The sequence below is a fragment of the Halichoerus grypus genome, chromosome 2, assembly GCF_964656455.1.
Source record: "Halichoerus grypus chromosome 2, mHalGry1.hap1.1, whole genome shotgun sequence".
Lineage (NCBI taxonomy): Eukaryota > Metazoa > Chordata > Mammalia > Carnivora > Phocidae > Halichoerus > Halichoerus grypus.
This window is the reverse complement of record NC_135713.1, coordinates 144,197,393-144,220,215: the sequence shown is the minus strand read 5'-3', so window position 1 is coordinate 144,220,215 and position 22,823 is coordinate 144,197,393. Positions and strand designations below refer to the sequence as shown.

General features: G+C 45.5%; 1 protein-coding gene across 7 annotated transcripts in view; it reads right to left on the bottom strand.

Moving 5' to 3' along the window:
• Positions 1 to 22,823, bottom strand: part of MAPK9 (mitogen-activated protein kinase 9) — a 53,091-nt gene that overhangs the window by 25,332 nt on the left and 4,936 nt on the right. For 5 of the 7 annotated variants that reach the window (XM_078067642.1, XM_036069311.2, XM_078067640.1 and 2 more), the window contains exons 2-3: positions 10,594 to 10,764; positions 49 to 178 (exon numbers count right to left, since the gene is read on the bottom strand). In XM_078067642.1, the coding sequence (XP_077923768.1) occupies positions 49 to 178; positions 10,594 to 10,715 (252 nt within the window). In that variant the 5' untranslated portion in view covers positions 10,716 to 10,764. Of the gene's footprint in view, positions 1 to 48; positions 179 to 9,938; positions 10,175 to 10,593; positions 10,765 to 10,959; positions 11,101 to 22,823 lie in introns of those variants that run through there. The other 2 variants (XM_036069309.2, XM_036069312.2) reach the window with 2 other exon arrangements.

The following is a 22,823-nucleotide window of genomic DNA, read 5'->3' as shown; positions in this document are numbered from 1 at the left end:
ACCACACCGTGGACCACGTTATACAGAGGAAACATAGACATAACTTACATTTTTATGATTGACACATTTTAAGAGGACGAGTTCACGGTAAGCTCTCTTTGCATGAGTTTGATTCTGAAAAGGACGGCTTAGTTTCTTGACTGCAACATTTATCCCAAGAACTGTATCAAAAGCAGCACTATAATCAGGAAATACAATAAGGGACCCATTAGGATGATTCTGGAAAAGACTGCAATGCACAATGTCCGTTCAATGCATTCCCTTTTTAAATGAGTAACAAAAAATGAAATGTCTTTCTGCTTGTTTCCACGAGGTACTGCTGCACATGAAGAGCCAGGCTGAGTTGGCTAAGGGTGTGGGAGGGACTGACCACAGGGGCACAAACACGGCAGCTGCAGTTAGGATGCACACTGACTTCTCCTTATGTGAGTTGAGATTATTACGTTCAGAACCAAGTAATTTAATACAAATCACAGAATACAATATAAGTATAATCTGGCATATCACCACGGAGGAAATGGTTGAGCTCATGAGAAATGGATACAACAAATACAAGCTCTGATTGTGTTTTTCCCAGACAAAAGAATCTAAAAAAGAAAACAGAAGCCTAAGATCTCAGCTCATGGTAAATCCCCAAGATACAAAACCCCTAATGTAAGCAATGGCTATATATAAAATTCGACTAGAAATAACTCCTTGTACTACTATACTAAGAAGAAAAATCTTGCAGGGGCTGCGTTTCTGCCATCTCAAGTTCCCAACTGAAATTCATTGTTCCTTTTTCCTCCAGAAAATAGGACAAACTGAGTCGCCTGATTGTGCATTTCTTACAAACCAGTACTAATGGTACTAATATTGCCCTTTGGTTCCTCACCAGAGGTTAAAAGCTGCTAAAGACCACCTGAGAACCGAAGCACCATCTACAATATTGTTTCTATGTATTTATTCTATTCTGTTTGTAACACTGTTTCCACTCATTCACGTCTATTAATTTTTTCTTTCTTTTTTTTTTTTTTTTGCCAACAAGCCTCACCTAATTCAATCTGTTTTAGATTGAAGGCTAGAAACCCCATGTCACTTTGTAATTATTTCTCTTTAATTCAGGTCACATTACGTGTACATGTATACACATATGTAAATCCACATACCCATATGCAAATGTACCAGTCACATGCATTATAAAATGTTAAAGATAAATCTATTTGTGCAACAAATAATATACACACGTGTATTTGTACCTACATTTATTTCTCAGTCCTAAGAATTTGAAAACAGATACACCTTTTTTGATCTCAAAAGTTTTTGTCCAAAATGAGCTAAATGGACTTAATTCTGAGCCTCTGAGCGGGACACACTTCCACTCCTAGTTCCAACCCTTGGAGCAACCACCTGCGATTATTTCTGGTTTTAATTCTTGTGGTCCCTTCTCAACTCCAAAGAATATGCTTCTATCACTATTTCCTCATGTCTCGACTTCAGAAATTGTCTATCTACTCCCCAAAACTGAAGATTTAGTCACTTTATTGAAACCCCCAACTCCTCCCAGTTTTTTGCTCTCGTGTTATTTTAAACTTTTCCCTTGGTTACCTTAGTAACTTTAAACAACGTGCCTAAACTTCTTGTTCCATCAACTTTCCAGGGAACCTCCGGACTCCCAGCGTGTAAGACAAGACCGTCACCTTCCATCTCTTTGGCCTCCAGCGCTCTACTCATTTTCCCTTCCTCCAAACTCTGTCTCAAATGGGCAACCTAGAGGACACATCTATGTGGTCCCTACAGCTAAGTCTTCCATGTTTCTTCTTTCGGACGTGTCTAAACATTGAAAACCAAGACACAGAGAGTGCGTACATGCACAGAGGTCAGTGTTCCTAATCGCGGAGCCGGGATGACATTTCATTTTCTAAGGATCAATGACCCTTGTAGCTGCTCACAAGAGAATGAGATTGTTTCCAGCAGCGAAGTCAGATGGATTTTGTTTTCTTACATTCCATCAATTGCTCAAACATCGTGTCCTTTTAAAGCTGTTTGACGCTTAGACCATGACTTTTCTAGCTTTTCCACCGTAAGTTTCTAATAAGCATTTTTCTTCTGAAGAGAAGAAAAATACCCCTTTCTGCGGCCTCTCCCCAGCACTTCCTACATTCTTGCTCACATTATCGTCTGGAGTCTATTCCATTCTTTTTGAAGGTATTTTTTCTTGGAGCTCCTTTCAAGGCCTGCTGCACAGCTACCACCCTGGGATTTCTCTTCACTGGCCTCCATGCTTCTGGTCGTACATGTCCTTGAATTCTCTTTCTTGGTGGAGTACATCCTCAAGGAATTTCCTCAGAAAAAGTGCATGGAAGATAAATGATCTCATTCTGCCCTCAGCCTCGATTGATAGTTTGTCTTCTGACTTCAAATTAAACTTTCTCTCAGAACTCCATGGATTTCCAACATTGAGTATTGGTGAGAAGGCAACGCCTATCTGATATTCATTCCTTGACTTCCCTTCCTGTTCCTCAGCTCAATGATTCATCACAAAGAGCCATGTTTTGTCAGCATCCTCCCAGGCCCCCCAACATCTCCTACTAATCACTATCCCTCCAGTCCCCCAAAGACGATAACTATTTCTCTTATGATAATCACTTCCTTGCTTTTACCAGCAAAACATGAATTTTCAAGCTCCCTCCCCACAACCTGCATAGGTTATTTTTGCCTGGTTTTTGAAATCAGCTCTGTCTGACTTCTTTTGCTCAACATCACATTTGTGAGACTCATCTGTCATTGTGTGTAGCTATAATTCATTCTGTGTCATTGCTATAATATTCCTTTGCATGACTATATGACATAATGTTGATAGACACTTTGGCTGTTTTCAGTTTGCAAGTGATTACAAAAAAACATAGTCATAAATGTTCTCACACAGGGCTTGGAGTCCCCCTCTGCATGCATTTCTGATGAGGAGATAGCTAAGAGTGGGACTGCACATATTTTAGCAGATAACGCCAAACCACTCCCAAAGTGGTTTGTTCTACCAATTTCTAGGCATTTGATTTTTATGTATACTGACCCCGTGTCCTACATGAGGGTGAAGCATACTCATTAACAAACAGGAGCTGGGGGGCTAATCTAATCACAAAGCCCTTCAGAAGCTGAGTTTGTTCCAGCTGGTGGGAAGGGGAGAAAGTCCGAGAGATTTTTATTCTGAGAAGGATTAGACATGCCACTGCTGCCTTTAAGATGGAGGGGGACATGTGAGAAGGAATGTGGGAAGCCTCACGGAGCTCAGTGGCCCTTGGCTGACAGAGAGCAAGGGACGGGGACCTCAGACCTCCAGCTGCAAGGAACTGGGTCTTGCGACTGCTTGGAAGCACATTCTTTCCCAGAGCCTCCATATAAGAATGCAGCCCAGCCAACATCTTGATTTCAGCTTTGTGAGATGCTGAGCAAGAACCCGGGCAAGGCTGTGCAGATTTTTGACCTACAGAACTATGGAATTATAAATGGGTGTTTTGTTTTGTTTTTTTAAAACACCAAGTTTGTGGTAATTTGTTATGCAGCAGTAGAAAACTAATACATCCTCTCTCCTGTATTTTCCTACACTTCTGTCTCTTCAGGCCTCATCCTGAATTTTTTTCCTGACCCATCTTTCAGATTGCTAAATCTCTCTCCAGTTACATCTAATATGCCGTCAAACCCATCCATCCTGGATATAACATCAGAGCTATTTAGAAGTCTGGATCCAAGAATGCCAATTTCCCCTGTGCATCTGTTTCTTTTCTGTTTGTGCTGGGTTGTGTGCATGTCATCTTATCTCCTGTGTGACTGATTATTTGTGATTATGCATGGGACCTCACACTTGCAAGACTCCTTGCTATCTGGAAATAATCTGATATCCAGTATGACGCTGTCTTCCTCTAGGGAGAATTTAAATGCACTTCTGCTGGATACCTGGTGTGGTGGGGGGGAGGCACTAGCAATCTGGGTTCAATTCAGTTCAAGTTCAGCAACTTGAGATGATCTGAGGCTGAGTGGCAGTGCTTGCAAGGGTCTGTTTCTTTCTGGTTCATTCTCACCTCTTGGATGCCGTCCTTTATTGGCCCCAGCTCGAGGCAAAGGACGTTCACCAGGCCCCCCACAGGGCCCTGGGCTCCAATCCCTGTCTGATAGTCCCCCAAGGCAATCCAAAGTATTACTCAATCTCTCAGCTGCCCACTCTAGAATTGTCAAATGTTCCCAGAGGAAAGAGCCCCAAATCCCGGGCTCCCCTCTCTAGGCTTCTGCTCTTCCCTGGATCCTGGCCTAGTAATTCTTCACTCACCTACTTGCGCTCTAGGTGCAAATGCTGAGCACATGGGTGAGGGCGGGAATGCTAGGAGCCAACTGGCACAATTGTTTCATAATTAACACCCCTATTTCTAGCCACTCGTGTCATCTTCATTTTCTGTATTTGTCATCTCTATACCCACAGCCTCTTTGGGGTTTTACTATAGATAGGTTCTCTTCCTTGTTGCAAATGTCTCGTCTACTTATTCTCATCTTCTCTGCTCTGTTTATCTGCATCCAGTTTCCAATTACTTTTTACATTAGAGAAACTTGTTAAAAGCTCTCCTGCACTGACTACTGCCCTCCTGTTCTCTGTTAGGTATCTAATCCATCACCTTAATCCAGAAGCTCTAAACCATTCGTTTTAGAGGTGAAACTGTTAAGACCCCCAAAGACACAAGGATTTGCCCAAGGTCACAGAGAACTCCTGCGATGTGGATCACAGCCGGCCTTGGAACTCAGTCCCCCCGAATCACAGCCTTCCTGCACTTTATGTTACAGACCTCCTTCATCGCAGAAATGTTGTTATACACGTCATATGTTTACTTACTTAGACCACTAGAGAGAAAATAAAATGGTGTAAGAGCAGGCTGACATTCGAGGGGGCACAGAACTAGAGAGAGAAAAAGAAGTAAGAGCTAGACTAACCACTTCGTGCTCAGGTTGTTAACGGTCACTTCTAGGGACTGCCAGATCCAATATTAAACACTTTTTTTTTTTTAAGTTAGACACTTCATACAACTATCCATAAAACAATTTTCAATACTTTGGCTGAACAACTTGAGATTTTAGAAGGAGAAAGAAAAATCTGAATAGACATGAAAGAAATGTACACACAATTCCCACCACAGCTTTGAAATCTTGCAATGACTTAATTTTATGAAATACTTGTGAATAATCCAAAGTGATAAACATTTTAAAACTTACTTCCTAATTTATTTTACTAATATTTTTAATGAACAGCAAAAACATAGAAACAAATCAGACACAGTTGCAAAAACAATTAAAAATTAAGGAGCCAGAACATTTTACTCTGACCCCAGCTCTTCCATTTAATCCCGTAAGTACCAGCACCTTGCTTGCCTGCACTCCAGGACTAGGTCCCGTTATTAAGCTCTAGTTTAAACAGACAATGAACAAGTTTTATAAACCATACACTTTTGCTACTATATTTTATTTCTCAAAATGTAAAAACATGCATGCCCCCTGTGTTAGTTTCCTATTGCTATTATAAGAAATTACCACAAATTTACTAGTTTAAAACACAGATTTACTATCTTACAGTTCTGGAAGGAGAGTGTGGTGTGTGTGTGCATCTGCACCAAATATGCACATCAATCAAGCATTTCGTTCAATCAGAGAGAAGGCTCTATTCTACTTTTTTTAAAAGATTTTATTTATTTGAGAGTGAGTGAGAGAGAGAGAGCACGAGCAGGGGGAGTGGCAGGCAGAGGAAGAAGCAGACTCCCCGCTGAGCAGGGAGCCCCATGTGGGACTTGATCCCAGGAACCCGGGATCATGACCTGAGCTGAAGGCAGATGCTTAACCGACTGAGCCACCCGGGCACCGCAGGAGGCTCTATTCTAAACATGAGCTGTGATTACCTGGGGACGTTTCATAGACGAGATCAGTCTTGAAAGATATAGTGTCTTGAAAGACTGGCAGATTTCTGAGGACAATCCAACCAGGACATATAGTGGGGACAAAAGTGATGGCCATGGGAAAGAACCTGCTATGTCTGCAGGGAAAGGAGCACTGGAGAGAACTGGTTATCTAGAAGTTAGGGCTTGATGGTGGGGATACTTGGGCCCTTCTGTCACTGATGGGAAGAAAGGGGTCTGTCTGGCATCATTAGTAGTTTCTTGCTCTATTCAAACAATGGAATGGGGTAAGACCCACTTTTCTTCTGAGGACCTTAAAGCAAAATGCCAATATCCAAGATGCTTTGCAAAACAGAGCCAGGAAAAAGTCCCCAGAAGACGTGGGAGAAGTCTCATGGGAAAAGTACTCTCCTCTCAATTTGAGGGTCACCACTGCTGTGGCTCAATGGGACCCCGAAGCCTCAAGCCCGGCAGGAAGGTGAGGAGCACCTGGCTGACAGCAAGTCGCACCAGCTCTGGGAGAGAGCAGTAATGGAGTAATCACAGAAACCATGTAGGCCCAAATCCCGGGATGGCACTTCATCTAAATAAATAAGTAAATACCCACTTCATCTAAAGGCTGAAAAATGAAACATCCCAGAAGTCTAAGCACGATTTTCGTAATTGTACAAACATTTCTTTTTTTTTTTTTTAAAGATTTTATTTATTTATTTGAGAGAGAGAGAATGAGAGAGAGAGAGAGCCCATGAGAGGGCGGGAGGGTCAGAGGGAGAAGCAGACTCCCCGCCAAGCAGGGAGCCTGATGCGGGACTCGATCCAGGGACTCCAGGATCATGACCTGAGCTGAAGGCAGTCGCCCAACCAACTGAGCCACCCAGGCGCCCCTGTACAAACATTTCTAAAAGAAAACATCAATAATCTAAGCCAAGTTAACTAATCCCATTTCCATGCCTCCAGTAAAGTTAACCCAGCTAACAGGCTTTGATTTGGTAATGATTAACTGGCTGGGTTACAAAGGTAAGAGCATACTGACATCCAAGATGGTGAAATAAACTGTTGGCTGTGCATGGGCTCATTAAATTTTAATTAATTAATTAAGCTTAATCAGTTCTAAGTAATGACTTCTTTCTTGAGCAGAAAAGAACAGAAACCCAGTCTTTGATCTTTCCTTAGAATCAAAGAGATGAGGCTTAGAATGGTGTTAAAATTTTAGCCACGACAGAGGCGCCTGGGTGGCTCAGTTGGTTAAGCGACTGCCTTTGGCTCAGGTCAAGATCTCAGGATCTCAAGGTCCTGGGATCGAGCCCCGCATCGGGCTTCCTGCTCAACGGGAAGTCTGCTTCTCCCTCTCCCCTTGCTGCTCCCCCTGCTTGTGCTCTCTCTCAAATAAATAAAATATTAAAAAAAAAATTTTAGCCACAACATACTGCTTTCTTCCTACCTTTCTGCATGTGAGATAAAAGTTGCTCCTATAAACATCAATAAAATTGTCATAAAATCATGTAAAGGAAAATATTAGGAGTTAAGTGAAATTACTGTTAAGATTCTGTGAATACATAAATTAAGCTACTATAAGAAAATGACAATGTATTTTATACATAATATAGCATGAAAATGTCATTATATAGGATACTATAGTATCAGGAGTTAAATATCCATCATGAATGACAAAGATCTTTGGTTTAAAGCACTGTCGAGTTTTCTTTTTTTAAAAAAACAAGTTTTTGAGGTGAGATTCACATACACATAAAATTAAGCATTTGAAAGTGAAAAATTCAGTGGTGTTTGGTACATTCATAATGCCGTGCACTCACCACCTCTGTATCTAGATCATTCCAAAAGATTTTCATCATCACAAAGGGAAACCCCAAACCCACTAAGCAGTTGCTCCCCACTCCCCTTGCCTCTGTTAACCACCAATCTGCACCAATCTGCCTCTGCCTCTATGGATTTACCTACTCCGATATTTCACGTAAACGTCTGGCTTCTCTCACGTAGCATGTTCTTAAGGATCGTCCACGTTGTCCCGTGTCCCAGCGCTCCGTTCCTTTCTGTGAGTAACATGCCGTGTATGCACCCAACACAACTTGTGCATCTTTTCATCCACGGATGGACATTTGGGCTGTTTCTACCTTTTGGCTACTGCGAATACTGCTGCTACGAACATCTGTGTACAAGTCTCTGAACATCTGTCTTTAATTCTAGGAGTACTTCCTGGGTCACGTGGTGATTCTACGTGGAGGAACCGTCAAACTGTCTTCCACAGTGGCCTCACCATCTTACATTCTCACCACGTATGAGGTTCTAACTTCTTCACATCCTCGCCAACATTAGTTATCTCCTGCTGTGCTGACCATGGGCATCCCAGTGGGAATGAAGCGGTATCTCATTGTGGTTTTGACTTTCATTTCCCTGATGGCGAATGATAAGCACCCTTCCATGGGCTTATCACCTATTTACATATCTTCTTTGGGGAAACGTATGTTCAAGTCCTTTGCCTCTTTTATAAAAAACTGGGTTGTCTTTTTTACAGTTGTAAGAGTTCTTTACACATCCTGGATACTAGACTCTTAGCGGATATATGATTTGTGAACATCTCCCCATTTTGTGGGTTGTTTTTTTCACCCTCCTGACAGTGTCCTTTGATGCACCAAAGTTTTTAATTTTGATGGAGTCCAATTTTTAATTTTGTTGCTCATGCTTTTGGTGTCCATTTCTAAGAATCCAAAGTCATGAAGCTTCCCCTGTTTTCTTCTAAGAGTTTTATGCTTTTAGCTCTTATATTTGGGTCGATGACCCACTCTGAGGTAACTTTTTACATGATGTGAAGTAAGGGTCTAACATCATCCTTCTGCATGTGGATATCCAGTTGTTCTAGCACTATTTGTTGAAGAGACTGTTCTTTCCCCATTGAATAACCTTGGCATGCTTTTCCTAAATCAACAGGCCATAAATGTATGGGTTTATTTCCGGACTCTGAGTCTTTAAAAAAAATTTTTAATTCTGAATTTTCCATCCTATAGTTCTGCCACTGCTTTTCCCAGAGGAAGTCTAGCTTATAATGGCATACTAGGAACTTTTGCTTCAAAACTAAAAATTTTTTAATGAAAAATACACATCCATAATGAATAATTTCATTATTAAACACCTCTTTAAAAAATAAAGATGAAAAGGAGCATATGCAACCTGGAAGTCAAAACCAATCTCTGTAGAATAGCATTTTATCAGGTAGCATGTGATTTTACTGTTATTTACCATGCTGTAATGAAGTCATTAATTTTAACTGCCTACCGTTTATGAAACCTTCCATTTTACAATGACTTATGAACGTCCAGTCAGCCGCTCGCTGCGGTTACTACATTAAATGTCCTTGGTAACAGTCTTGCCAAATTACCTGTGTCAAATGACCACCCGATTCCAAATCAAAAGAATGTTTTATTGTCTGGAACGTTTTATACGTATCGAAGTGTCCTCATTCGGACCATCCAAACTTCTCTTGGTACCCTAGATTTAAGTACCGATACAGCATGCTATTTGGAAATTGAGATCACCATTATTTTAGACACACGCCTGCATTCCTTCCACACAGCCCCTTCTCCTGCATTAGTTTTTCTGCAAGGGTCTGAACTGTAACCTCCTCTTAGCTCCCGGGGCCTCCAACTGCCTAGGCTGAAGGAAACACCTGACTTCCCTGATCGCGGGTCTCTAAAACCGAGGATCCCATCAAACCACCAGTGCAGAGGCTCTAAACTCACAATCTCTACTGAAAACATAAGCTCCCATTCCAGAACATCCAGAAGAGTTCTCTCTTGCTTTTGAATCCCCTCTGCCTACGAGTGGTAAACACAGGGTATTTTGCTTTATCACAGTTTCTTTCAGAGGCAGAGACCATCTTATTTTTATTGACCCAAGAAAGAAAAAAGGAAAAAGAGAAAAAAAAAAAAAAAAGTCTTGCCCCGGGAAACTACGGGAGAAAAAGTCTGGGAAGTGCTGATAACTGTAGTCTAGAAAACACGTGAAAGACTTTACCTTTAGCTGGCCAGTGATGTCGCGGCAGCTGACTGTCTTACCATGCAAGAGACTAAGGTTCAGGGTCAGACCAACGGTTCTGACGGGCTGGACACATGGCTGAAGTCAGACACCAAGGAAGAGACGGCCAGCCCAACCCCTCACACAGCATCCCTTCCTGGTTAATCCATGGGGTGATAATGACACTGACTGGCCTCGTCCTGCCAACGAAGGGCAAGGCACTGCAGTGACGGCGCCTAGAAATGAATAGGAGTGATTGGGGGTAAAAGGGGGAGGGGGAAAGGTGGCCAGGATGAAGAAATGAATAAAACTCCAAATTTTTGTTACAACTCACTGTCATACCTATTACTCTAGTATCTAATGACAGGGGGGAATGGAAAAGAAAAAAAAAAAAAGAAAGAAAAAAAGAAACAAAGAAAAAAAAAAGAAAAGCTGCTACCTATTTACATTTATGCAGCATTCTAAGAATTTAGGTTTGTATCCTACAACAGGACTACATATAACTAGAGCAAGAGGTTGACTCAATTTAGTTCAAAAACCTATTGCAAAGAAAAGTTTTCTTTTTTTTTAAATCATCGGTGTTTCTAAGTTCTGACAATTTAGTTTTTGTTACGACAAAAACTCAATCCACGCTACTGAAACAGACCCTACTTACCAAACAATTCCTTGGGCTCCAGAGCCGATTGGCTTCAACTGCTGGTAACGTTTGAGGACCGTGAAGGTTGAGTCTGCCACCTGTACACTGTAAAACTGACTGTCACATTTACTGTCACTCATGATGTAGTATCATAGAATATTCCAGAGAGTTGGTACGGTCGTCGGGTTCCTTAAAAGAAAAACAGAATGAACATGCATTCTGAGATTACACGCGTGTGGCTCACTCAAGAGTGTTGCAAATTGACTGGCATGTGAGACAAGGGGGCTGCAGGCTGATAAACTCGGTTGCATCAAGTTCTGAACTTCAGCAACATGCAAAAGAAAAAAAAAAAAGGCAACAACATTTCACAGGTACCGAGCCCACCTAGGAAGGAAGGAATGCTGAGGCCCGGCATGACCACGTTTTAAGGGAACGGACGAGAAATAACAGCCTTTCTTGTACTTGTGCAGTTTGCCAGCCAGGACGAGATTATGTCACTATGGGGCTCTCAGCTCGCCTCCTGTCGGACCGGTGTATGCCAGGCTGTCTCAGGGATGAAGGCACTCGGGAGAGGTTTCAAAGGGATCCTGTCTACGATTCCTGCAAAAACCGCAAAGGGCCAGTCTTCTTCTAAGTCCACAAGTTCAGGTGAAGCAATGAAGCAGAAAGCAAGTCCTAGGCCAAAGTGACTGCAAACGGGGGAAGTTACAGAACGACGGGGTGCTGGGCCTGGTGACGTAGGTGTGTGTGTGCACGCCTGTGCGTGTCCTGGAGCTGGCCTGCGTTCCCCAAACCCCACATCTCTCTCAGGCTCAATAACCAGCTCTAGACAGAGAACCGTGGTAACCTACAGTCAATGACAGGGATGCTCTGACATTTATTCATGATAAATTAGTTCAAACTGGCAGTCCCAAGCAGCCCCTTGGTGGTTTAGGCAGTAGGCTGAGATCCCCACCCTGAGGAGCCTGTGTGATTTTATACAGAAAACAAGCAAACCGGAATCAGCAGGCAGCTACATTGACTGGGTTCCCTGGCTCTTGGCTGAAGACATTTATTTAAAAGTCAGCAAGCTATTTATTTTGCTCTTTTTTTAAAAAACTAAAAAGCCAACAATCCAATCCTAGAGGTAAACACTATACGGTTTAAAAACCAGGAATTTAAAATTTTATTGCCCAGCTCCCACAAATTCTTGTTTGTTCTACCATCGAATATTTGACGGCAACCCGCTGAGTTTTCTGGAGTGATCATTTGTATTTTGACACACTGATGCCTGGAATTTCCATTAAACATGGAAATAAGTTGATGAATAACAAGCCTAAACAAAGAATTTAAATCAAGTGAATAGTTTCTCTAACTGACCACTCCTTCACTCCTCCCTCCCAGCTTTTTTTTTTTTTTTTTTTACACCAATTCTCAGGGCAGCGGCTGAGACCCACTGCACACTGGCCAGGCGGGGAGGACCTCCGGCCTGCACTAGACGAACCGACCACTGCTCATGACAACCCACAGCAGGATGACCAGCCCCTGGTACACTTCGAGCTACATGTGGCCATGCTGTGCTGTGGTGAGGAAGGGGCCCTAAGCTCCAGGAGGGTGGGGACCAGTCTGTCTTGCTTCCTGTGGCGTCTCACACTGCTGGGACGGGGCAACAGCAGAAGCATTCCAAAAGTTTACTGATAGATAAATAAGTAGATAAAGATACTGCTCCGACAGTATCTGATGATTCCCTCATGACACTGCTGCATTTTACTGACATCTGAAGGAATATCCATTTCTAAAGATTAATTTTTTTATACTTTTTAGGAGGCTGAGACAATTCAACTCAACACCTACGGGGTGCCTTCGTACAAGACAGTGTTAAGTAATATAGGTGATAGAGCAATATCAGCTATTTTTTTTTTTAAGATTTAATTTTTGAGAGGGAGAGAGAGAGAGCAAGTGTGGGGAGGGGGCAGAGGGAGAGAGACAATGTCAAGCGGACCCCCCACTGAGCGTGGAGCCCAACAGGGCTCTGGGTAACAGAGACGCTTAACCGACCGAGCCACCCAAGTACCCCAAAATCAGCTAGTCTCGAAGCTGCATATAATTCACTAGTTGAGGGAAGAAGTGTGAGGAATGACTCTGTTATCTATATTATAACACATGTTACAATACCATAAGGGCATAAGCAAAAAGGAAACCAAGTCAAAAGGCAAAAGAGGCCCTACGCACTGGCGGGGGTGCAGAGGACAAGGAGAACTTCCTGGAGGAGGTGGTATCTGCCCTGGACTCTTGCCAGACGGACAGCAGAGGCTCAGAGCTCGAGCTGACTGTGCTCAGACCTGGTGACTTGCTCAAATTGGCTATTGGGGGGCGAATGCAAAGGATCAGAGACAGACTCGGGGAAAAGGCAGGGAGCACTACAACCTGCTGTTTCTCAGCCCTACTGGTCATTCAAAAAGCACTTCCTGACACCAGCGTGGACAGTCCTGTGCCTGCACTCGGTGAGCTGCCACTGCGGGCCGCTCAGGAAGAGCCCCGACACAAGGGGACCCCTAGACCCAGAGGACAGAGAAGGCCCTGGGCCGCGGGGAAGGGAGGAAGCATGTGCAGAGAGGCGGAGTATGACCAGTCACTGGAGATTTAGTTTTGCTGGGCAGTGGGGGAACGAAGCTGGAGAGAGAAAAGCAGGCCAGATCACCACGGGCCCTGGAAGCCGCCGGGAGCCGTCTGGGCCCGGGCCTGGGGGCCGCCGAGCCATCGAGGCAGAGAGGCATGTGCTCCGATGTGCTGTTCAGAGTGGTCATTTGGGAAGCTGAGAGAGGGATGGCTCAGGGCGCGCAGGGCTGAAGACAGGGAGACCTGGCAGAACAAGGCAGGGGTGCGGCGGGTGTGGGCGAGAAGGGGATGCACGGCTCAGAGGAAGCATGTACACGAGCTGGAGAACATGAGGGGAAATCCGGTGAAGCAGCTGGGCCGGGGGCCCACACGCACACGCACTCTGCGAGTCTGGCTTCGGCCGGGCGCCTCTGCGGGGCCTGAGGGACGGGCAGTATGACAGCCACAGGCCGCCGCTGAGCTCCAGGACCCACTCCTCCGTCCTTCCGCTGAGGCCCGGACAGATGGCTGCCCAGCCCCAGATGAGGTCGGACTGCGTTCCTGGCAGCCAGGTGTGGCCACACGACCAGCTTGTGGCGGCTGAGCTGTGAGCAGAGTGATGTACGCTACTTCAACAGCAGCTTTTCTTTCTTTCTTTCTTTTTCTTTTTCTTCTTTCTCTTTCTTTCTCTTCCTTCCTTCCTTCTTTCTTTCTTCCTTTCTTTCTCTTTCTCTCTCTCTCTTTCTTTTTTTTAAAGAAAGCTGCTTGCTGTCCAAAGCATCTTTCTCCCTCGCTGATGGCTGGGGGACAGCTGTCGTAGACCCAGATATGGCAGTCATGTGAAGAGGGTAGAGCCACCCACCAGCCAGAGTCCTGAATGACCTTGCAGCACCGAGCCGCCCCCCACCCCAGTCCACCTGCCCACGCGGAGGCTGGCGTGAACTAACGTCCCCCTCGTTGAGCGACCCTGAACTTTCTCTGCTACAGTTGCTGGGACCTGTGTTCTAACTGTCACACTGTTAGGTTAGCTTTTGTGGATTTGGGGAGAACATCACGTCATTACGTTCGAGAACTGACAGATTTCCATCTCAAGATTTAAAATAATTTTTAAATTAAAGGACGTTGTGCTTTGTAGGCAAAAAAAAAAAAAAAAAAAAGAATCACCTAAGAGAGAAGCTGTCAAAGCCGCCTTCTCTGTCAACCTTGGGATTTGTGAGTGTGAGAAAGCACCTCGGGGCAAGCCGAGAAAGCCGGTAATTTAGCTATTAATGAAATCAACTCGGTTGAGATTGTATTTCAACAAAATGGCCGTCAGCTGGGTTTCAGAAGACAGTTTACAAATTGGGAAGCGTACGAATTCTTCATACAACCACATTACCAACACACTGAAGGTGCACTCATTGCCTTCACTTTCCTCACCAGTGGGTGCTGGTTCCCCCCCTGGGCTCCCCGCAGTGGGACCCAGTCCCCGCCCGCGCTGCTTCTGCATGGTCACTCAATTTCTGCAGGTCTGCCTGTGTCTCCTTCCCCCAGCCTGGGAGCACCTCAAAAGCAGGAGGGTCTGTCTTCCCTCTCACACATCGAGAAATTTAAGGAAATGTCCAATGTCTACAACGATCCACTTAAAAAGCTCCTTGGGGGACAAAGGGGACACACCCTGCTCCCTGGGTTCTTCAGACCTGCACACGCTGGGCGGACACCTCAAGGGAAGGAGTCGGCCCAGCCTTTGCTAAAGGCGTCTGGCTCACGTCCATGCCCTTCCCCCTTCACCATGCTGCTTCAGTGAATCCTTGTTGAATGAAATGCTCTGATCTAAAATCCCTATTTGTCTAAGACCGAAGACTCTTGTAGAATCCCTTCTAGGAATTCTGGAGTAAAATCGACACACTCTACAGATAAACACTGGGTAGGAAGAACATTCCTACTTGTTTAGAGCCTAGAATAGGAAATGCTTAAAAAAAAAAAAATTCTCTAACTCTAGTATTCTTCTAGACACAAGCAATTCAACTACTGTAAATATGATATTAGTGTCCGAGTCCTATGGGGACATCAGCTACCATTCGCTGAGACCTCCTGACATTTCATGAGGGCCTCCTGCGTACCAAGCACAAGGTAAAGGGTGTCAAGAGGGCACTAACCAGATAGTCCCTTCCCTCGAACGGCCAAGAGCATAATCATCACAACACCTAGGAAGTGTCCTAGGGGTAGACGTGGGCCCAAGGGCAGGGGCCCAGCACAGTGGTGTGTTGGGGGGGAGCCAGTGAATGAGGAGAAGGGCGTGTGTGAGTGAGACATGGATATAAAGGAAGGTTTCCAGGAGGAGTCAAGACCTGAGTGCAAGTTTGTTCACAATATCAACCCAGGGGTGCAGGAACAGGGCTTCTCATTCGTGCTGGCAAGCACTGTAAATTGGCGATACATTTTTGGGGAGGAGAATACGTAATATCTAATGAAAAATTTAAAGGCACGTGACTCCGAACCTGGCAACTACCATTCTATAAATGTATCAGACAAACATATATGTATAAATACTCAAAGATATTTGTGCAAGAATGTTTGTGGCACTTCTGGTGACTGGCAAAACAAAACGAGAAATAACCTAAAATGTACACTTGGAATGAGTGAATAAATTATGGCATAAAAGCACAATAAAGCCATTAAAAATAATGCAGGGACTTTGTGTACTGAAAAGGAATGATGTCTAAGATATGTAAAGGCAATAAAGCAAGTTGAAGAGAGCATGTAGTAAATGTCAGTCTATGGGAAGGGCCCCTCGCGTGCACACACACACACACACAGTATGCTAGCAAGTGCAGAGACGCAGGGGGAAATAAGACTTTCACTCTTCCCATTATAACTTTGGTAGTTTTTTTTTTACTCATGCACATACTCCACATTAAAAAAAAAAAAAAAAACAACCCAAACTAAACCCTTGTAAATGAAAAGCTGAGACCTAACTGTAGCGTAGGTTTGGGGCAGCTGAGACTGGAAGCAGGAGGGTGGGCCCGGCTCTGAGCTGCAGGGTTATAAACGCCCCCCTCACAGCCTGTCGGGAGCAGTACTGCCCCCACACTGCAGATGAGGACAAGAGCTAGAAGACAGTCACGGAGCTGCCCAGATCCCCAGCTGGAGGGTGGCACGGCCCAGGTCTCAATTTAGGTGTGTCTGACAACCCTATTCACATCCTCCCCAATACGCCATTCTAATTAATATCTGTCACTGTATTTAGAAAGTGAAGTGATGTGGCCAAGGGCTGGTCAGGACCAGGCCAGGAAAAAAACACAGCCCTTTACATCTCGTCCTGCTGGCTTCACTCCACCAAGACACTTTCTTCTGATGATGATGATGAGTCAGTCGCCCACAGACTCAGGCCAACCTTCAACCACACGAATGGTTCAGGATACCCAAGACATGCAAAATCTAAATTAACCAACTGCTGTGATTAAAAGCAAATTTTTACAGTCACCCTCTTGGTTTCAATACTTGCTACTGAAGTTCTTAATCAAATTGTTTTTTTCCTCCTTTAATTCTTATCAAAAACGGCATAGCACAACAACTCCATCCTTCTTTGATAATCAGGAGCCTTACAGCATCCCAGAGTCATCCTTCCAGACGTCAGTTCTCAAAATACACTACAAACTGACAGAGGACGACCTCTCGTGTTGGTGATCACAGCACCCACGGCTTGATCCGGAGGAGGGGTCCGTTGAGGACTCCTCCCCATAGGCCCCCTGCAGGGGCCCGGGCCTGTCCGTGCCCCCGCCCCGTGCTCTGGTTAGGGCCTTCTCAGTGCTCCCTCGCCATGGCAACCGCCCAAGTGCCTTCCCCGCCTCCATTCCTGCTACCTCCGAACCACTGTACACACGCCATTTAGAAAGGGAGATCTGCCCGCATAAAACACTACACGGAGGGCGCCTCCGTGGCTCAGTCGGTTAAGCGTCTGCCTTTGGCTCAGGGTGGCTCAGTGGCTCAGTCGGTTAAGCGTCTGCCTTTGGCTCAGGTCATGATCCCGGGGTGGTCCTGGGATTGAGCCCTGAGTTGGGCTCCCTGCTCAGCAGGGAATCTCCTTCTCCCTCTCCCTCCCACCCCTGTTGTGCTCGCTAACAAATAAATAAAATCTTAAAAAAAAACAAAACAAAACTGTACATGGATGCTCACAGCACCTACATTTTTAACAGCTCAACACTGGAAACAATCTAGGTGTCCTTCAGGGGGTGATGGTTAAGCAAAGTGCTGTCCACCCATACTATGGAACACCAGTCAGCAAGAGAAATGAACCAACCACTGATACCCTCAACACCCCGGGGGGATCTTAAGGACATTATCCTTAAGTGAAAAAGCCAATCTCCAAAGGTCCATACGGTATAATCCCATCTACACAGCACTCTTGGAATGACAGAATTACAGAGCGTGGACCAGATTAGAGGTTGCCAGGGTTATGATGGTGGGGCTGGGGGGGGGGGCGCTGTACAGGGCAGCACGAGGGAGATGTCTGGCATGATGAAACGGTTCGGAATCCTGACTGCGGTGGCGGTCTTTGTACCAACCTCTGCATGTGATAAAATGCCACAGCAGTGTACGCACACACCACCCATGCCACGCTCCTGGCCTTGACATTGGGCTGCGGTCAGGGAAATATACAACCAATGCGGGAAACTGGGTGAAGGATGCATGGGACCTCTCTACCATTTTTACAATTCCTTATGAACCTAGAATTATGTCAAAATAAGGAATTAAAAGAGAGAGGGAGAGATTTGTTGAACATGCGCAGTGATCATACTGCTCTCTGGCTTAAATTCCTTTGGTAGTGACCGACTGCCTGGAGAGTAAAGCTTGAATCCTTAGCGCAGCAGAGGAGTTCACAGGACCCGTGGCCCACTCTCAGGCAATACAGAACCCCCCGAGACCCCGCTGGCGCCCCGGCTCCCGCACATCTTCGGGCCTCTTCCTGAGCTGTTTCATCTGCCTGAAGTGACTCCCCTCCCCATGCTGTTCTCCTGGCCAAACTTCATCCTCCTTCCAAGTCTTGTGCACGCGCCTGCTTCTCTCACAAGCTTTCCTCTGTAGCCTCTCCCTTCCAGTGGTGCTGGGCAGGTCCCGTGTCTGGCCTCCCTTCCAGCGGTGCTGGGCATGTCCCCGTGTCTGGCCTCCCTTCCAGCGGTGCTGGGCATGTCCCCGTGTCTGGCCTCCCTTCCAGTGGTGCTGGGCAGGTCCCGTGTCTGGCCTCCCTTCCAGCGGTGCTGGGCATGTCCCCGTGTCTGGCCTCCCTTCCAGCGGTGCTGGGCAGGTCCCGTGTCTGGCCTCCCTTCCAGCGGTGCTGGGCATGCCCCTGTGTCTGGCCTCCCTTCCAGCGGTGCTGGGCATGCCCCCGTGTCTGGCCTCCCTTCCAGCGGTGCTGGGCATGCCCCCGTGTCTGGCCTCCCTTCCAGCGGTGCTGGGCACGCCCCCGTGTCTGGCCTCCCTTCCAGCGGTGCTGGGCAGGTCCCGTGTCTGGCCTCCCTTCCAGCGGTGCTGGGCATGCCCCCGTGTCTGGCCTCCCTTCCAGCGGTGCTGGGCATGCCCCCGTGTCTGGCCTCCCTTCCAGCGGTGCTGGGCACGCCCCCGTGTCTGGCCTCCCTTCCAGCGGTGCTGGGCACGCCCCCGTGTCTGGCCTCCCTTCCAGCGGTGCTGGGCACGCCCCCGTGTCTGGCCTCCCTTCCAGCGGTGCTGGGCACGCCCCCGTGTCTGGCCTCCCTTCCAGCGGTGCTGGGCACGCCCCCGTGTCTGGCCTCCCTTCCAGCGGTGCTGGGCAGGTCCCCGTGTCTGGCCTCCCTTCCAGCGGTGCTGGGCACGCCCCTGTGTCTGGCACCACAGCCTATATCCCTTTTACATTGCACTGCACGTCTATCTCCACTTCCTGCCCTCCTTAAGGGCAGAAAATGTGTCTGATTCACTTCCTAATCCTCTACTAATTACACAGTGGGTGTCCAGTAAATGTCTGTTAAAGGCGAACCTAAGCGGGAGAAGAAACGTGGTAGGGCAGTGGGTGCTGTGGTTAGCATCGGGGCTCAGGAATCAGAGGGCAGGCTCCTGGGCAGACTCCACTAAAAAACGGTTAGAATAAAACAAACTCTGTAAAGATGCAGGATACACATTCAACGCACAAACATCTTTGGCGTCTCTATACACTGGTGAACTCTCAGAAAGAGAAATTAAATGATGCTTTGGGTGGCTCAGTCGTTAAGCGTCTGCCTTCAGCTCAGGTCATGATCCCAGGGTCCTGGGATCGAGTCCCGCATCGGGCTCCCTGCTCAGCTGAGAGTCGGCTTCTCCCTCTGCCTCTCCCCCTGCTTGTGCTCTCTCTCTCTGTCAAATGAATAAATAAAATATTTAAAAATAAATAAATAAATGATGCTTTCACAACTGCATCAGAAAGAATAGAATACCCAGGAATAACTTTAAACAAGGAGGTGACAGACCTCTATACTGAAAACTAGAAGACATCAATGGAAAAAATTAAAGACACAAATAAATGAAAAGATATTCTGTGTTTCCGGATTCGAAAAAAATCAATATTGTTAAAATGTCCATATTCCCCAAGGCAATTTAAAGATTCAATACAATTCCTATCAAAATTCCAGTGGCAGGGCGCCCAGGTGGCTCAGTCGTTAAGCGTCTGCCTTTGGCTCGGGTCATGGTCCCAGGGTCCTGGGATCAAGCCCCGCGTTGGGCTCCTTGCTCAGCGGGAAGCCTGCTTCTCCCTCTCCCACTCCCCCTGCTTGTGTTCCCTCTCTCGCTGTGTCTCTCTGTCAAATAAATAAATAAAATCTTAAAAAAAAAAAATTCCAGTGGCATTTTCCACAGAAATAGAACAAATAATCCTAAAATTTGTATGGAACTACAGAAGACTCTGAAGAGCCACAGCAATTTTAAGAAAGAAAAACAAAGCTGGAGGCATCATGCTCCCTGATTTCAAAGCTATAGTAATTAAGTATTACAAAGCTATAGTAATTAAGACAGTATGGTACTGGCATAAAAACAGACACACAGATCAATGGAACAGAATAGAAAGCCCAGAAATAAACCCACACATATATGGTTGATTAATTTACGACAAAAGGAGCCGATGATATACAATGCGGAAAGGACAGTCTCTTCCATAAATGGTGCTGGGAAAACTGGACAGCCACATGCAAAAGAATAACTCAACCACTCTTACACTATACACAAAAATTAACTTAAGATCGATTAAAGAGGGGCGCCTGGGTGGCTCAGTTGGTTAAGCGACTGCCTTCGGCTCAGGTCATGATCCTGGAGTCCCAGGATCGAGTCCCACATCGGGCTCCCTGCTCAGCGGGGAGTCTGCTTCTCCCTCTGACCCTCCCCCCTCTCATGCTCGCTCTACCTCATTCTCTCAAATAAATAAATAAAATCTTTAAAAAAAAAAAAAAAAAAAAAGATCGATTAAAGACTTGAGCATAAATCTTGAAACCACAAAACGCCTAGAAGGAAACATAGGTGGTGAGCTCCTGGACATTGGTCTTGACAATGATCTTTTTAATCTGGCACCAAAAACAAATATAAACAAGTGGAACTACATCAAACTAGAAAGCTTCTGCACAGCAAAGGAAACCATCAACAAAATAAAAGGCAACCTACAGAATGGGAAAAAATATTTGCGAATCATATATCTGATAAGGGGCTAATATCCAAAATATATAAGAAACCCACACAGCTCAACGGCAAAAAACACAAACAATCCAGGGCACCTGGTTGACTCAGTGGGTTGAACGTCCGACTCTTGGTTTTGGCCCAAGTCCTGATCTCAGGGTCGTGGGACTGAGCTCCGAGTGGGGCTCCATGCTCAGCAGGGAGTCTGCCTGAGATTCTTTCCCTCTCTCTCTCTCCCCCTCTCTCTCCACTCCTCCTTCCCACCCTTGCTCAAGCGCTCTCTCTCTCTCTCTCAAATAAATCTTTAAAAAAAAAAAACACAAAAAAACCACAATCTGACTTAAAAAATGGGCAGAAGATCTGAATAGTTTTCCAAAGAAGACATGCAGATGGCCAGCAGGTACATAAAAGATGCTCAACATCACTAATCATCAGGGAAACACAAATCAAAATCACAGTGAGATATCATCTCAGGCCCACTAGAATGGATAATATCAAAAAGACAAGAAATGACAAGTGTCGGCGAGGAAGTGGAGAAAAGGGAACCCTTGTCTCTGTTGGTGGGAATGCAAGCTGGGGCAGCTCCTATGAAAAACAGTATGGAGGTTCCTCAAAAAATTAAAAATAGAACTACCATTTGATCCAGCAATTCCGCTTCTGGATATTTATCCAAAGAAAACAAAAACACTAACTTGAAAAGATACCTGCACCCCCATGTTCACTGCAGCATTATTTACAACTGCTAAGATGCGGAAAACTGCCAAGATGCCTAGTGTCCATCAATGGGTGAGTGGATAAAGAAGATGCTGTTGCTACTGGGTATTTACCCCAAAGATACAAATGTAGGGATCCGAAGGGGTATGTGCACCCCAATGTTCATAGCAGCAATGTCCACAATAGCCAAACTATGGAAAGAGCCAAGATGTCCATCAACAGAAGAATGGATAAAGATGTGGTATATATATACAATGGAATATTATGCAGCCATCAAAAGGAATGAAATCTTGCCATTTGCAACGACATGGATGGAACTACAGGGTATTATGCTAAGCAAAATAAGTCAATCAGAGAAAGACATGTATCATATGACCTCACTGATATGAGGAATTCTTAATCTCAGGAAACAAACTGAGGGTTGCTGGAGTGGAGGGGGGTGGGAGGGATGGGGTGGCTGGGTAATAGACACTGGGGAGGGTATGTGCTATGGTGAGCGCTGTGAATTGTGTAAGACTGTTGAATCAAAGACCTGTACCTGTGAAACAAATAATACATTATACGTTAAAAAAAAAAAAAAGAGAGAGAGAGAGAGAAGATAGTAGGAAGGGAAAAATGAAGGGGGGGAAATCGGAGGGGGAGACGAACCATGAGAGACGATGGACTCTGAAAAACAAACTGAGGGTTCTAGAGGGGAGGGGTGTGGGGGGATGGGTTAGCCTGGTGATGGGTATTAAAGAGGGCACGTATTGAATGGAGCACTGGGTGTTATACGCAAACAATGAATCATGGAACACTACATCAAAAACTAATGATGTAATGTCTGGTGATTAACATAACATAATAAAATAAAATTAAAAAAAGATATGGTTGACATACACAATCGAATATTACATAAAAGAAGGAAATTTGCCATTTGTGACAATATGGACAGACCTCAAGGGTATTAGGCTAAGTGAAAGAAGTCAGACAGAGAAAGACAAATTCTGGGGCACCTGAGTGGCTCAGTCGGTTAAGCATCTGCCTGCAGCTGGGGTCATGATCCCAGGGTCCTGGGATCGAGTCCCGCGTCCAGCTCCCTGCTCAGTGAGGAGTCGGCTTCTCCCTCTCCTTCTGGCCCTCCCCCTGCTCATGTTCTCTCTCTCTCTCAAATAAATAAAATCTTAAAAAAAAAGACAAATACTGTATGATCTCTCTTATATGTGGGATCTAAAAAACAAAACGAAACGAAAACCACCAACCTTATAAAGAGAACAGATTGATGGTTGCCAGAGGAGGGGTTGGGACAGGAGAAATGGGTGAAGGGG